Source organism: Embiotoca jacksoni, unplaced genomic scaffold (assembly GCF_022577435.1).
Source record: "Embiotoca jacksoni isolate LCO1_2020_lvr unplaced genomic scaffold, fEmbJac1.0.p SCAF_15, whole genome shotgun sequence".
Lineage (NCBI taxonomy): Eukaryota > Metazoa > Chordata > Actinopteri > Embiotocidae > Embiotoca > Embiotoca jacksoni.
In genome coordinates this window covers 3,545,571-3,559,521 of record NW_027185285.1, presented here as the reverse complement: position 1 = coordinate 3,559,521, position 13,951 = coordinate 3,545,571, and the positions used below count along the sequence as shown (strand labels likewise).

Genomic DNA, 13,951 nt, shown 5'->3' with positions numbered 1-13,951 from the left:
TTCTCAGTCAGTGAGTAGTCAGGAGAAATTGTGTGGGAGCAATACATTCCCGTTTAATATTTGACTCTGACTCAGACCTGGAGAGGGCAATGGAGGGAGGGACAGACATGAGCAACAGAAAACAAGACAGGATGACGACACCAGATGAGTATCAAAAGTCTACTGCCGATTTTAATGAAGTGGTTTAATACAAAACAGGACAAATCTGAATTTTTTTTTTTTGCATACAGGCATTTATCAATGTTGTTGTCAAATGAAGACAACACTTACAGTACATGAGGAGTAAAAGAAAAAAAAAACCAGCAGTTAAATATTCTACACAAACCACCTCACTCACAGTGTATTCATCTGCTATATCTTGTGAAGACAATTAGTCAAAACAGATATTTTAGCAGTCACTGTACATACAGAAATATTGTTGGGACACGTGAAACCAGCCCTTCAGTGAATGACGATGTCTGAATACTACGATGGCTGAGGTACTGGATTTGTTTCTGGGAAAAGAAAAGAAATACATCGGTCTGTTGAATAGTAAAGACTATGGCTGAGCAATGTCGATATTATATCAGATTGTGATATATGAGACGAGATATCGTCATAGATTTTACATTTTGTAACATCATAATATGGCTTGTTGTCTTTTCCTGGTTTTAATGGCTGAATTACAGTAAAGTGATGACATTTCTGACCATATCAGACTTTCAGCAGGAATATCGAGGTTTTATCAAAATATTGTGATATTAGATTTTGTTCTGAATGATCGGCCAGACCTACAAAGACGTAACAAAAACTATTGCATATTGCATTACAAAAGACATGCTTCCCATTAACTCTATCCGAAATGAGGGATTCAAGAAGCTTATCAGATCATGTTCTGATTTTCTTTCTTTTTTTAAGTAAAAACTACAATTAACACTTTTGACGATATCACCCAGGCCTACTAAATACAGTGAAGTACTTTAACATAGTAACACATGGGTCTTTTATAATTTTACATTCTCAAGATGTACCATGCAAAACGTAACTGTTGCAAGTCTGAATAACCAGCATGCACAACCCAGTGTGTTAAAAGACACTCTCCTCCCTATTTCAAAAGTTAAATGAGGAGGCACGATGACCTGCACATACTTCGTGTAGTTCCTTTCTTTACTGTAGGCTACCTTGAGTTGTGTATGACTGATTCTGGCGAGGACTTACCCACTCCACTGAGGTCCACTGTCTCTGCACAGCCCAGAAAGCGAGCCACATGTGGTGAGCAGGAGGTAGGTTTGTCCTGGTTTTCTCTCAGGCAGCGCTCAAACCCCACAAACTCCTTGGAACAGGCCTGCCTGATCTTCTGGATCACTGGACTAAATACATTCAGGAGGGTTTATATTGAAATTTGCTTTGAAAATGTGTGTGTTTAAGGAAGTGTGAAAACTATACGGGTTGGGGAACAGTGACCAAATAAGTTGCCTTACTGTGATGATGTGCAATGTGCAACCTTCATCTTCAGTTCATGACAGTGTTGCTGCCATGTTGATGGGTTGGAGGCCACACATGACCCATATGCCTCCATTTCTTTATGGCAGTACTTCGCCGTGATATCCATAGCAGCCTGCCTGAAAGGCGACAGATGCATATACATCAGTACATACAGTTAGAGACAAGTCCAATGAGCCATCGATCGTCAAACTGATTAATTTACTCAAACATGCATATGCAGTAGTAAACGGAATACAGTGAGATTGTTTTTATTAATGGAGCAAAATATCTTCATTTACAGTTTGTATCTATTTCCAAATGTATAAATCTGTAAATGTAAACGTATAATTGATATAAACCGCATTGAAAATTCTTACATTTTGCTTTAATAGGCTGTTTCAAACGAAGAAGCTGATCAACCAAGGTTATACTCCAGCATGTGGAACCATGTCTGTGCAGTAACTGCAGCCTCATACACATGACTGTCTGATTGGACAGAAATAAAACCTCATGAAATAGTTCTTTAATTTTATTGGTTCAGGCTTATGTCAATAACTGTTTGGTTCCTCCCCCTAAGGATTCGTTAAAGTGGCAGCTACTTGATCGAAAATTTGAAGCATCACATGACAAATACAGCCAATATTCTGCCACATAAACCTCTTCACTCACAGCGGATATGAAGCTGAACTAAACATACCATTTTAAATGCGTGGAAGACGATAAATATTCGTTTTTTTTCCCGGTTCAATCGCGCCGTGCCAGCTAAAACATTACGTGTCTTTACGCGTTTACGTATGCGGAAGTCACTGCGAGAGACCGAGCGATTCAGTAAACGAGCTTCGGAAGGCAGGACAGCGCACCGCTCCGTGCGTAGAATCGTATCTTTACCGGCTACAGCACGACGGGGTGGTGGTGGATGATAGAGGGGGCCGCAGGGGCGAGCGAAGCGCAATGAACGACGCCAAGAAAGAGGGGAGTATGGCTGGCGACGGAATCCGGACACCGGGTGAGCTGCAAATGGCCCCCTCTGTGAACCACAACCAGCATGACAGCGGCACCGGCGACGAGCTGGTGAGCTCGGTGACACTGTACAGGCGAAGGCCTCGGCTGCTGCACGGCACCGTCCTCCCGTTTCTGGCTGTTCTCTACCCGGGCTGGCTGTACGTGTGGTTAGGAGTGTACGGTGCCTCCGAGTATCCGGAGGCAGGCCTCCTGGCGTTAGCCGCCATCGGGATCGCGCACGTCCTCACAGCGCTCTCTGGTTATTGGTCCGTACACGCGCACTGTTGGCTCACTTGTACCAAGGTAAACATAAAACAATAATACTGCCATAGTCTGTGGATAGGAACCCCACCGTTTCCCTCATTTCGTTTACATAGAGGTCAAAGGTCAGAGACGGTATGGGTCCCGGTAGGGTGACCAGATCCCGACAAATTAGATGTTGGGCAATGAGTATGTTTGTGTGGGACATTGTGGGACGTTGTGGGACACCTTACCACTGCTGAGAGGTAGTCTTAGATTCTGATGTGTCTATCCAACTGTAAACACACACACAATAGACTATGCACGTTATATCTTTAGTTGTGGTAGTATGGGAAGGATGAAACTAATATAATTTAACTGACTGCAACTTTCTGAACTCTAATGCTAAGTAAATACATTGAATATTAAAGGAAGATAAAGTATCACAGGATGAAAGTGGTGTGCTGCTAACAAATTCAGCTGACCTGTATAACTGGAAGCCCTGCACAGTGTGGTAGTTATGTTAGCTACAGTTTCCTTATCTGTCTGGAAATCATCTTTGAATTTCAGTAGAAATGCATCCACAGATCAGCAAATCTCTTTCTGAGCTGCACAAGGTATTCTCCCCTGTTTGAGTTTAAGACATAACTGGCAAAAAAACCAAAACACCTCTCTGAGACTCACCTTCCACCAGCTTCACCCACTTCTAAGTAGTTTTAAGTCCTTTAGCTGCGTTTCCTTTTCTTTGTGGTAATTTTCCATCGTATTCTGCTGAAATCTTTACAGTTTTAAACTGTGGTGACTCCCAATTTTCAAAGCTTGTGACAAGACTTACCCACAGTGGACCCATGTAGGCACAGTTTGATTGACATGAAACAAGCGTAAACCTGCATAAAAGGAGGATACTTGGGATACAGTACCTGCACCCAGTCATCTTATGTCCTGGTATGGAATCAGTGTCTTTTCCAAAACCACTGTAGCAGGGCAGGTGTATGTGCTTAACGCTGTTTAACGGTTTTAGGAGAGGGGAGCTTTTCCACTGCACTGATTTTTACATTACGTTTCATTTAGCTGACGCTTTTATCCAAAGCGACTTACAACATCGGGAGCAACTTTTAGGGTTCAGTGTCTTGCTCAAGGACACTTAAGCATGTGGACAGGAGGAGTTGGGGATCGAACCACCAACCTTCCGATTAGTGTGTAACCCACTCTGCCGTCTGAGCCACAGCCTCAATTTCAGCCTGATTTCAAACAAATGACTACACTCTCACTATTGGTTTAAATCATTGACAACATTACTCTCATTTTTCTCATTTTCAATCTTCACTGACACATTTTTATCTACGATTTCAATTTGCTGTTCTTATATTAGTGTATAGGTGTAAAATCCTGTCTTACTTTTTTTTCTACACTACACTCCCCTTTAGGCAAGTTTTAGTAAAAGAAAATATAAATGTAAAAAAAATGTCATTCAAACCTAAAAATAAATCACCTGTGTAATTTAAGCAGTGGTGTTTAAAAGGAAAATGTGCACTATTGTAACAATAATGGATTATTTATAAATGCACCAGCAGAAACGGTATTGAAGATTTGCATCAGTGATGTCATGTAAACAAATTGATTAAGCAGCTGTATGTGGGGGCAAGTCTCATTGGAGAGGCACAGAGCTGTCCCAAAAATATAAGTGACCTAGCAAAGTGTGTGAATTTGCCACCTGTTCATTTGTATTTAAAGGAGCCAGACCCCAACAAGGCTAAGCTGGCGAAGGTCATACCCACCCCCAACAATGGTTCTGCTGAGCTCGTGGCACTGCAGAGGGACCAGGTCAGTTCACATATTTCTTCCCAGGATGCCCCAAGTTGTCGTAATTGGAAACTTGTCCCAGATCTCACGTCTTCTGTCTACAAAGCTCGAAGTTTTTACTTGTGTCACTTAACAGTTGTTTGAAATCCAAATCAGCTTTGTCTCTCCTGTCTAGTGATTGGTTTGGAAAAAACTTCAACGCAGGCGGTCACTATTTTCTACTTTCATCTGTGATTGTACTTGTTTGTAGAGGATATTTTTTTATCTCAGTCCATTTCTTCTTTACATCATGCTATGAAAGTTCGTTTTATTAGCCATCTGTGAATTGGAAGAGATTCGGTTAATTGTGATGTGATGTGTCATAAAAGTAGAAATGGTATAAACAGTTGTTGTTTTTTTACTCTTTTTGAATGCTGTAATCTCAAATGTTCTCTCTGTTTCTTGTTCTTACCAACAGGATGAGAGCAAGGAGGAGATTCTGTCTTTGGAGTTTCAAAAGATCCGTTACATCTTTGACTACAAAGAGAAGAAATGTTTCCTTCCGATAGCATTTCCCATAAACAACCCAATGGGCTACTTTCAGTCCTGGCGTGGCTACCAGGAGGAGACCGAGCTCAGAGCGGCAGAAAAGCAGTACGGCACCAATCGAGCAGAGATGATGGTGCCGGATTTTCTGGAGCTCTTCAAAGAGAGGGCCACGGCTCCGTTTTTTGTTTTCCAGGTGTGTGTGTGTGTGAGAATGTTGACTGATTATATAGTAATCACTTTAAAATATAGTAACACTGTCTGTATCTATGAACTGATCTACCCTCTGCCCTCCATCAGGTGTTCTGTGTGGGGCTGTGGTGTCTGGATGAGTACTGGTACTACAGTGTTTTCACACTGTTCATGCTGGTGGCGTTTGAGGCCTCGCTGGTCCAGCAGCAAATGAGGAATATGTCTGAGATCCGCCGCATGGGAAACAAGCCCTACATGATTCAGGTAGGCTTTACCAAATTGAAAATTTGGCATATTCATTTGAAATTCATAAGGAAACATTCGGTCTTCCATCTCAAAATTCACTATCGACAGTATACACAGATGAACCACCGTTAGAGTCCTTGTCTCGGTGGATCGGTGCTGTTTTGGTCTCCCATTAAGCACAACAGAATATTAGGCAGCAGTTTGTCATAAAGTTGTGCCCCATCAGTGTATTTCCCATCTATTTAAAGCATCCCAAATGAATTGTTTGTTTGTTTGTGACAGGTGTATCGCAACAGGAAGTGGAGACCTATTTCTAGTGATGAGCTTGTGCCTGGTGACATTGTCTCAATAGGTAAGTGTACAGTCCCTGTTTTCATGACTTCTCACCACAAATATCAGCTCAACTCTGTTCAGGTGAGTTTAAAATGTGTCTTTTCTTCTTCGTAGGACGTTCGCCGCTGGACAACTTGGTACCGTGTGATGTGCTGCTTCTCAGGGGCCGTTGCATTGTGGATGAGGCTATGCTGACTGGAGAGTCTGTGCCCCAGATGAAGGTTAAAAACTGATATGATATATATAGATGACAACACTGCAAATCGCATTAGTCTGTTGTGGGATGTCTTACTAATTGCTGACAATATGTGGAGTTCAGGAGCCAGTGGAGGACTTGGACCCAGAGCGAATCCTGGACCTTCAGCTTGACGCTCGCCTCCATATCATTTCTGGTGGGACAAAAGTGGTCCAACATAGCCCCCCTTTAAAGGCCAGTGCTGGTCTCAAACGTAAGTACTAATTCCTCTTTTCATTTATCTGTTAAGAAGAACTTAGCTGCTGAATCACCTGATTTAAATCTTTTCCTTTATGTGCAGCTGTCGACAACGGTTGTGTGGCCTATGTACTGAGAACAGGATTCTACACCTCTCAGGTAAGGAGTTTGCTTAATACATCTATCTTGCTATGTTTTTGCTGTTGTTGCCATACATTTTATTGTAGTTTTGTTAATATTGTGAAGAGCAGACTGAATTAGGTTTGAGAGCATACTAATTGTGTGCTTGCAAACTTTCCTCCAGGGAAAACTGTTACGGACCATTCTCTTTGGTGTGAAGAGAGTGACAGCAAACAACCTGGAGACTTTCATCTTCATCCTCTTCCTCCTTGTGTTTGCAATTGCTGCAGCTGGTTATGTGTGGGTAGAAGGTGAGGTGCATAGATTTGATTATTTAATTCTTATGTAACTCAGACATTATTATAATCAAATAAATAGCTAATAAGAGGAGGTGAGGGAATAAGTTATGTCTAAATAGTTCATTTATGCTTTGTATTGCTCCCTCAGGGACCAAGGATGTCAGCAGGAACCGCTACAAGCTGTTTCTGGAGTGCACGCTCATCCTCACCTCAGTGGTTCCACCAGAACTTCCCATTGAGCTTTCTCTAGCAGTTAACACATCTCTGATCGCCCTGGCTAAACTTTGTAAGTCTGTATGTGCTTCTGTCCTGGCTGTGTTTGGAAAATATATTAAGAGATGTGGCAGTTGTGGCAAAGCTTGTCAGCTGTGTTTCTTTCTCTACTCCTGCTCAGATGTATTCTGCACTGAGCCCTTCAGGATACCATTCGCAGGGAAGGTGGAGGTCTGCTGTTTCGACAAAACAGGAACACTGACCAGTGACAGTCTGGTGGTACGAGGAGTGGCAGGCCTCCGGTAAACCCTGCCCACCCGTTTTACTGTTTACACAGCATAAAGTGTGAAGCACAAACACAAAATGCATTGTTTTTGCACTGTGCGGAGCGTATCGACTGATATTTGTGTTTTTGACAGAGAGGGAAAGGAGGTGATGCCTGTATCCGAGATCCCAGTAGAGACACATCGGGTGGTGGCCACTTGTCACTCACTGGTTACTCTGGATGACGGACAGCTGGTTGGAGATCCACTAGAGAAAGCCATGCTGGTTGCTGCTGACTGGACCCTTACTAAAGGTAAGAAGGCAATGACCTCCTCTGAACGCACAGTGCAGGGTCGTGGCTTGTGTGCGAGAGAACATACAAAAAAAAAAAATTGGGCCACACAATCATTTGTTCCTCTCAGATTTGCATGTGTTTTCAGACCTGCAGTACAATCTTTGAGGTTGCATCTTAAAGCAGCGGTACTCCTCAAAGCCACTGTGCATGTTAGTATTTAGGTACGAATGGGCGTTAGTGGCACAATTCTGGAGTGTGTGCCTCACTGAGTTTTGTCTCTTTGACCAGACGAAAAGGTGTTCCCACGAGGCATCAAAACGCAGGGATTAAAGATTCACCAACGTTTTCACTTTGCCAGCGCTCTGAAGAGGATGTCAGTCCTGGCCTCGTATGAGAAACTGGGATCCACTGAGCTCTGCTACATCTCAAGTGTCAAGGGTGCTCCGGAGACACTCAGAGGAATGGTACATGCTGACACCATCCTGACACCATACAAACTCTAGTATCTTCTAGCCTAATCAAGACCTGTATATCCTAACGTGGCTTTGATTGTAGTTTGCAGAATGTCCAGAAAGTTATGACGAAGTCCACAGAGAAATGTCACGGGAAGGGGCGAGAGTCCTGGCCTTGGGCTACAAAGAGATGGGACACCTCAGTCATCAGCAGGTAGGTCCTTATTTCATTTTCCTCAAAGCAATCAGCGACCGTCGGATCTGTGTTGTCTGACAATAGATTTGTTAGAAACTGAGCTGAATCTTTCTGGGTCACGTAGGTCCGGGAGATTAGCCGCGATGTTCTGGAGTGTGACCTGCATTTTGCTGGCTTCATGGTGGTGTCTTGTCCCCTCAAGAGTGACAGCAAGTCTGTCATCAGAGAGATCCAAGAAGCATCTCATCATGTAAATAAAATGACGATCCAAAATTGCGCACACGGACACAAACAGCATGATTTTAAGATGCTTAATACCTCTCCCTCTGCTGTCAGGTGGTGATGATCACAGGCGACAACCCTTTAACAGCATGCCATGTAGCGAGAGAGCTCCACTTCATCCAGAAAGAACACACACTTATATTGCAGCCAAGCCCTGAACAGGGTAAGACAAGTATTACTTTACCTAGTTCATATTCATTACTGAAGTCATGCAAAAGGTGTTTTTACCAAGGAAACAGACAATTGCAGATTTATGTATCTTTGCTATTTTTGTTTTCCAGGTGAGTGGCAGTGGGAATCCATTGATGGCAGTGTGTGTGAGCCACTGCCACCTCCTTCTGTTTCCTCATTTGTGTGTCAGTTCGACTTGTGCGTAACGGGGGAGGGGCTGGCCAGATTGAGCTGTGACCCTCGGCTACTCCACAAACTGTTGCCCCATATACAAGTGTTTGCCCGCGTCAGTCCAAAACAGAAGGTAAGTGCTCAATCAACAACTGTATACCCCTTAAAAGTTACGTTTTTTTTTTTTTTTTTTTTTACTCTTTAAGGACATGCCCACTCTAAAACACTTAAAAAAAAAACAACCTGTAGAATCAGACCTTTGTTTCTGGGTCCCTTTTAGTGTGCCATAATCTTATTTTTTTGCCTATAAACACAGGTAACTTGCATTAAATTATGTCGAGGTTTATAAAGAACCATACAATAGAGCTGGATATCAGGAAATATTTAGCTATTTCAAATATCAATGGCCAACGTGAGCTTATTTGTTTATTAATAATACAGTGAGATCCATCAGAGACAAAGTAGAGCACAGACAGATAGCAGTCTCAGTTGTCTACGATTACACTGCAGCCAAAACACTATCAGTTCAACTGGAGGACACCACTCATTTTGTCTGACAGGTACTTGGAACAAACGTGGGTGGATTTCCCATGGTGTTGTTCATATACATTTCGGCAAATGTAGGCAATCAGTATGATGTCGTATGACAGATGAATGTTACTTTATGGAATGATGGCGTATTTGTCTATATTGTTTTAGGAGTTTGTGATCACCAGTCTAAAGGGCCTGGGTTACGTGACACTCATGTGCGGGGACGGTACAAACGATGTGGGAGCTCTGAAACACGCCCACATAGGTACGATTTATCAACCCTCACGACTGAAAGCACGAGCGCCTCTTTATGATCCCAGCAGTGTGCAGTCATCGCAGTTTTGTTTCTCCTCAGGTGTCGCGCTATTAGCCAACGCCCCTGAGCGCATGCCTGAAAAAAAGAAACGGGGGCGAGAAAAGGAAGCTTCCACATCAGAAGCCAGACCTTTACCGCCTGTTACTTCAGGAGTCAAACTGAGCTCCAGGGCAGCCAAACAGCGGACGATGGCACAGAGAGAAGAGCAGCTTGCAGCACAAAAGGTATTTGTTTTTGTGATTCGCTGAAATTCACAAGTGCCTTCTTCTTGAAACTCATTAATGATCATAAGTCCCCTGAATGTAGCATGCTAGCCTTCCATCCTATTTCACCCTCCTCCGCAGGGAACTCCCAACATAAGCAAACCATCTATTTATAGCCGAGAAAAGAGAATTAACTTGCCTTTTATTGAAATAAGAAGAGGATTTTTGTGTAACAGGAGAGGATCAGTCAAGTCTTACGGGAACTTGAAGAGGATCAGATACAAGTAGTGAAACTGGGTGATGCCTCCATCGCTGCCCCCTTCACCTCAAAGCTCTCCTCCATACAGTGCAGTGAGTAACACATGTTTGTAATTTCAACTCTTGGAGTTGTTTGCAAAGATCCAAACGTAAAGCTGCTTTCCCACCTCTGAAACTTGGTTTTATCCCCAGTATGCCATGTAATAAAGCAAGGCCGCTGCACTCTGGTGACAACACTCCAGATGTTCAAGATCCTCGCTCTCAACGCCCTCGTGCTGGCCTACAGCCAGTCTGTACTCTACCTCGAGGGAGTCAAATTCAGTGATTTCCAGGCAACCCTGCAGGGCCTGCTCCTGGCCGGATGCTTCCTCTTCATCTCGAGATCAAAGGTGACGATTTATGAAAAAGAAAAAAAAAGGGCTCCATATATTTTGGATTTTGGATTTTGATTGCTCTCAGATAATAGTAATTTATTTAAATGTTTTCCTCCAACGTGACCCGTCTGCTGTTTTTGATGACCACCAAATTAAGAACCTTATTTCTCCTGTTCACGCAGCCACTGAAAACGTTATCTCGAGAGCGGCCCTTACCGAACATCTTCAACCTGTATACAGTGTTGACTGTGTTGCTGCAGTTCGCTGTTCACTTCTGCAGTCTGGTGTACCTATACAAAGAGGCACAAACCAGAAGTCCGCCCAGGTAAATCAGAGCAACACGCAAAGATAAACAATGAGACAAAAAAAACTGCAGTTCTGCTTTGAAAGTAAAGTATTTACATTGATAGTGTAGATATGGTTTGTCCTTTCATTCTTACACAGATAACATCCAGGTTTATATTCTGAAAGGATCTACGAACCCTCTCACACAGGGCTCATTATTGGACTGTCTAGAGGATGTAAAGTTCTTTCTTATTGTCGAGGAGCACTTTTTTTCAGTGACTTAAAAATAATAATAAACCTGTTTTAAAAACGATTTTGACACTAAACAGGATTCCACTCCTGTTTTTATCATCTTGGGAATATTGCTCTTTTTTTTTCCCACCAGTCTTAATCAAAAATACTCTAAACTACCTGCAGGCTGTCCAAAATGCTGTAGTTCAGTTTTTGACTAAAACCAGGAAATTCAATAAATTTACTCCAATTTTAGCCTCCCTGCCTGTATGTTTTAGAACTGACTATAGCATTTTATGGATTATTTTTAAAGTGCTTCATACACTGGTCCCCAGCAACATTAAAGAACTGCCCGGCCCGCTTGCTTATCCCTGATCAGTATCTGGAACAACCTGCCTCAGGATCTCAGGCCTCCTGAGGCTCTCCTCTTTTTAAATGTCTTCTTATAACACATTTTAAAATTTTTATGAAGCACTTTGTAATATTGTGATTTGGAACGATGATATGGTAATGATGATAACATTAAACGAGTACATCATAACACTTCACTTGTCCTTTGTCTCTTGCAGAGCGGAGCAGTTTGCAGATCTGTATAAAGAGTTTGAACCCAGTCTAATTAACAGCACCGTGTACATCATGTCGATGGCCATGCAGATGGCCACCTTTGCCATTAACTACAAGGTACTTAATCTTAATGCTTTTGGGAGTTGTTGTAGCTGCAATCTGTATAGCATATGTAATAGACTAAAAGGGTTTGTTTTTGTGCATGACAGGGTCACCCCTTCATGGAGTCTCTTAGCGAGAATCGACCACTACTGTGGAGTATCGCTCTGTCAGGTTTAGCGATTGTGGGACTTCTTACTGGTTCCTCGCCAGAATTCAACGAACAGTTTGCTCTTGTAGATATTCCTACTGAGGTGAGCTGCCACAGTTTCACCATGTATCGTTTTCTTTTAATAGCCGTGTTAAAATAATACATTTCATGAGGTAACTTTTTTCCTGTGTACTTCCTTGCAGTTCAAATTAATCATTGCCCAAGTTCTGGTGGTGGACTTTGTCGCCGCTCTGCTGGTGGACCGTGTCCTGCAGTTCCTGCTGGGCAAAGGAACTCTCAGACTGCCTTCTTGAACTCAGTGCCAACAGTGACCGCTGCCCTTACCAACCAAACTGTAAAGGGAGAGAAGACTTTGGAGGGGGGAGAGAATTAAAGCTGCTGTGATACACAAGACGGCTGAGAGAGTCATGGCATGCAGTACTGCACACTCTGTGCATCCCTTCCTTCGTCCTGCTCTGCCCTTTCTTAACCATCTGTGTCTGTTTTCTCGCTGTCTCAATTCACTTTCTGTTTTTCTTAACTCTTTGTTTTTTTTCTACATTCTCTTTCTTTCTCTATCTGTCCCTCCCCACTGCTACAAAAGGCCATGAAGACAGCAGTATTGAGTGGAGTGTGAGAGATTGTGCCAGCCAGAGTGAAACATACAGGCACAAAAAAGGGGCATTCTCCAAGAGAATTGCAAAAAGTGTTTTGGATTTTTTTTTTTTTGGATTCCCCTCCTTGATTTTGTAAAAAGTGAAAAACATCTTTAACAGACTTATAAAGACTTAAACATAAAAATTTGAAGTCTACCAAGTGTTTTTTCAAGTACAAGTGCTGATGGAAAGGATGAGCATGTCCAACTGGTCATGAACTATTCTGTTCCCAGAAATTGGTAAGTAAAAAACGGTCGGGGTCTGGGACTACAGAGTAAGTACTCACAAACTATGGAGCTCGTAACGGACCTTGAAATCCAAAATTTGCATAATTCTGACCTTCTCACAGTTATCTGATAACAGGAATATACATACACATGCAGTCAAGAATATACACTCTGAATGGTGCCACTTTGAAGTAGTTTTCTGAGAAATTGTTGGGGCAGCTAGTTTCTGCTAAATTGATTAAAAAGAGGCTGACGTACATTTTAGATAAAAATGCAGTACATGTTAATGTTCTAATTGTCAACGTTATAAGCCGATTAATTATTATGATTGCTCAATACTGTGTTTCAGAAACAACTATACAAATTTACTAAATCGGGACATGTTGGACAACTTGTATTGAATCATCACTTGGTTATACTTTATAATTACATGTTTTTAATTGTGTGAGAGGTTGTGGGGATATTTTAACTTGTTCAAATGTAATTTATAGTCAATTAAGACTATTTAACAAAAGGTTGTTTTGAAAAAAATCTCTGGAAAAGTTGAACTTTTTTTAATTTATTTTTTTACTTATTATGTTTTTGAATATTGCACTCAATGTCAGACCTTTTCACCACACCTTTGCGCTTAGTTACAAGAGTCCTTCGTGGTAATTATGAACATATTTCAACCACGGCACAATGAACTTAGGGAAGCTAAAAAAAAATGGAATAAGCTTTGTCAAACATACCAAAGGGAAACAGACAAAGTTTTACTCAGACTAGCAGGACATTAATACCTTGTACACGGATTAGGGTACGCGTCAAGGGAATGCTGGTGCTGTAACGGTGTACATGTGGGGATGCTGCGCAGTAACTGAAAAGATAAAAACACAAGAAACGAGAACATGACAAGTTCTGTTTCATCAAAGGTTTCCCTGAAAAGCAAGGGTATGTGTTTGCTATGACTGGATAAAGGGATGTGCGAGAGGAGGGTCATTTTTACGTATCATTCATAATTTAATAACTTGCACTTTCACCCAGAGACTTGATTTTGATCTTATGAAGGAGCACTGGTAGATGTCCCATGCAATAACTGATCCTTTTAGTTAATGCTGAACAAAATGAGATGCACTTCAGTGTGCTTTTGTCAGATAACAATTTAAAAACTACAATTGCCAGTAGTTGTGAAATGCCACAAAGGGACTCCAAACTGTTGAACATAAGGTCTACAACTTGGAGGTCCAAAACACTAGAAAAGTCTCAAGCTAAATATAAGGAATTCAACAAGTGTGTACAAAGAGGATCAGGGCCGGGTTTAACCTTTTGAACTACAGGTCAGCGCTTGCTCTTGACTTGATTCAGTGGGATCAGGA

The 13,951-nt window shown here is 42.0% G+C and overlaps 3 protein-coding genes across 3 annotated transcripts in view; 1 reads left to right on the top strand and 2 right to left on the bottom strand.

Annotated features, from left to right (window-relative positions):
* LOC138197894 (myosin heavy chain, fast skeletal muscle-like) overlaps window positions 1–13,951 on the bottom strand; it is a 185,916-nt gene that overhangs the window by 60,181 nt on the left and 111,784 nt on the right. The gene's annotated exons all lie outside the window — the stretch shown is intronic.
* On the bottom strand, window positions 146–2,289 carry LOC138197880 (coiled-coil-helix-coiled-coil-helix domain-containing protein 5). Its single transcript, XM_069148888.1, has 4 exons — window positions 1,842–2,289; window positions 1,461–1,601; window positions 1,198–1,349; window positions 146–494 (listed from the first exon to the last, which is right to left on the bottom strand). Coding segments are annotated over exons 1-4 (324 nt in total). The 5' UTR covers window positions 1,844–2,289; the 3' UTR covers window positions 146–465.
* Window positions 2,306–12,514, top strand: atp13a1 (ATPase 13A1). Its single transcript, XM_069148887.1, has 25 exons — window positions 2,306–2,769; window positions 4,441–4,530; window positions 4,967–5,230; window positions 5,335–5,490; window positions 5,755–5,824; window positions 5,920–6,026; window positions 6,125–6,254; window positions 6,342–6,397; window positions 6,543–6,669; window positions 6,806–6,943; window positions 7,052–7,172; window positions 7,290–7,447; window positions 7,718–7,893; window positions 7,985–8,095; window positions 8,202–8,327; window positions 8,414–8,522; window positions 8,641–8,834; window positions 9,401–9,497; window positions 9,588–9,772; window positions 9,988–10,102; window positions 10,202–10,398; window positions 10,566–10,708; window positions 11,469–11,580; window positions 11,673–11,816; window positions 11,917–12,514. Exons 1-25 carry the CDS (start codon window positions 2,416–2,418, stop codon window positions 12,025–12,027), a joined length of 3,591 nt encoding a protein of 1,196 aa, XP_069004988.1. The 5' UTR covers window positions 2,306–2,415; the 3' UTR covers window positions 12,028–12,514.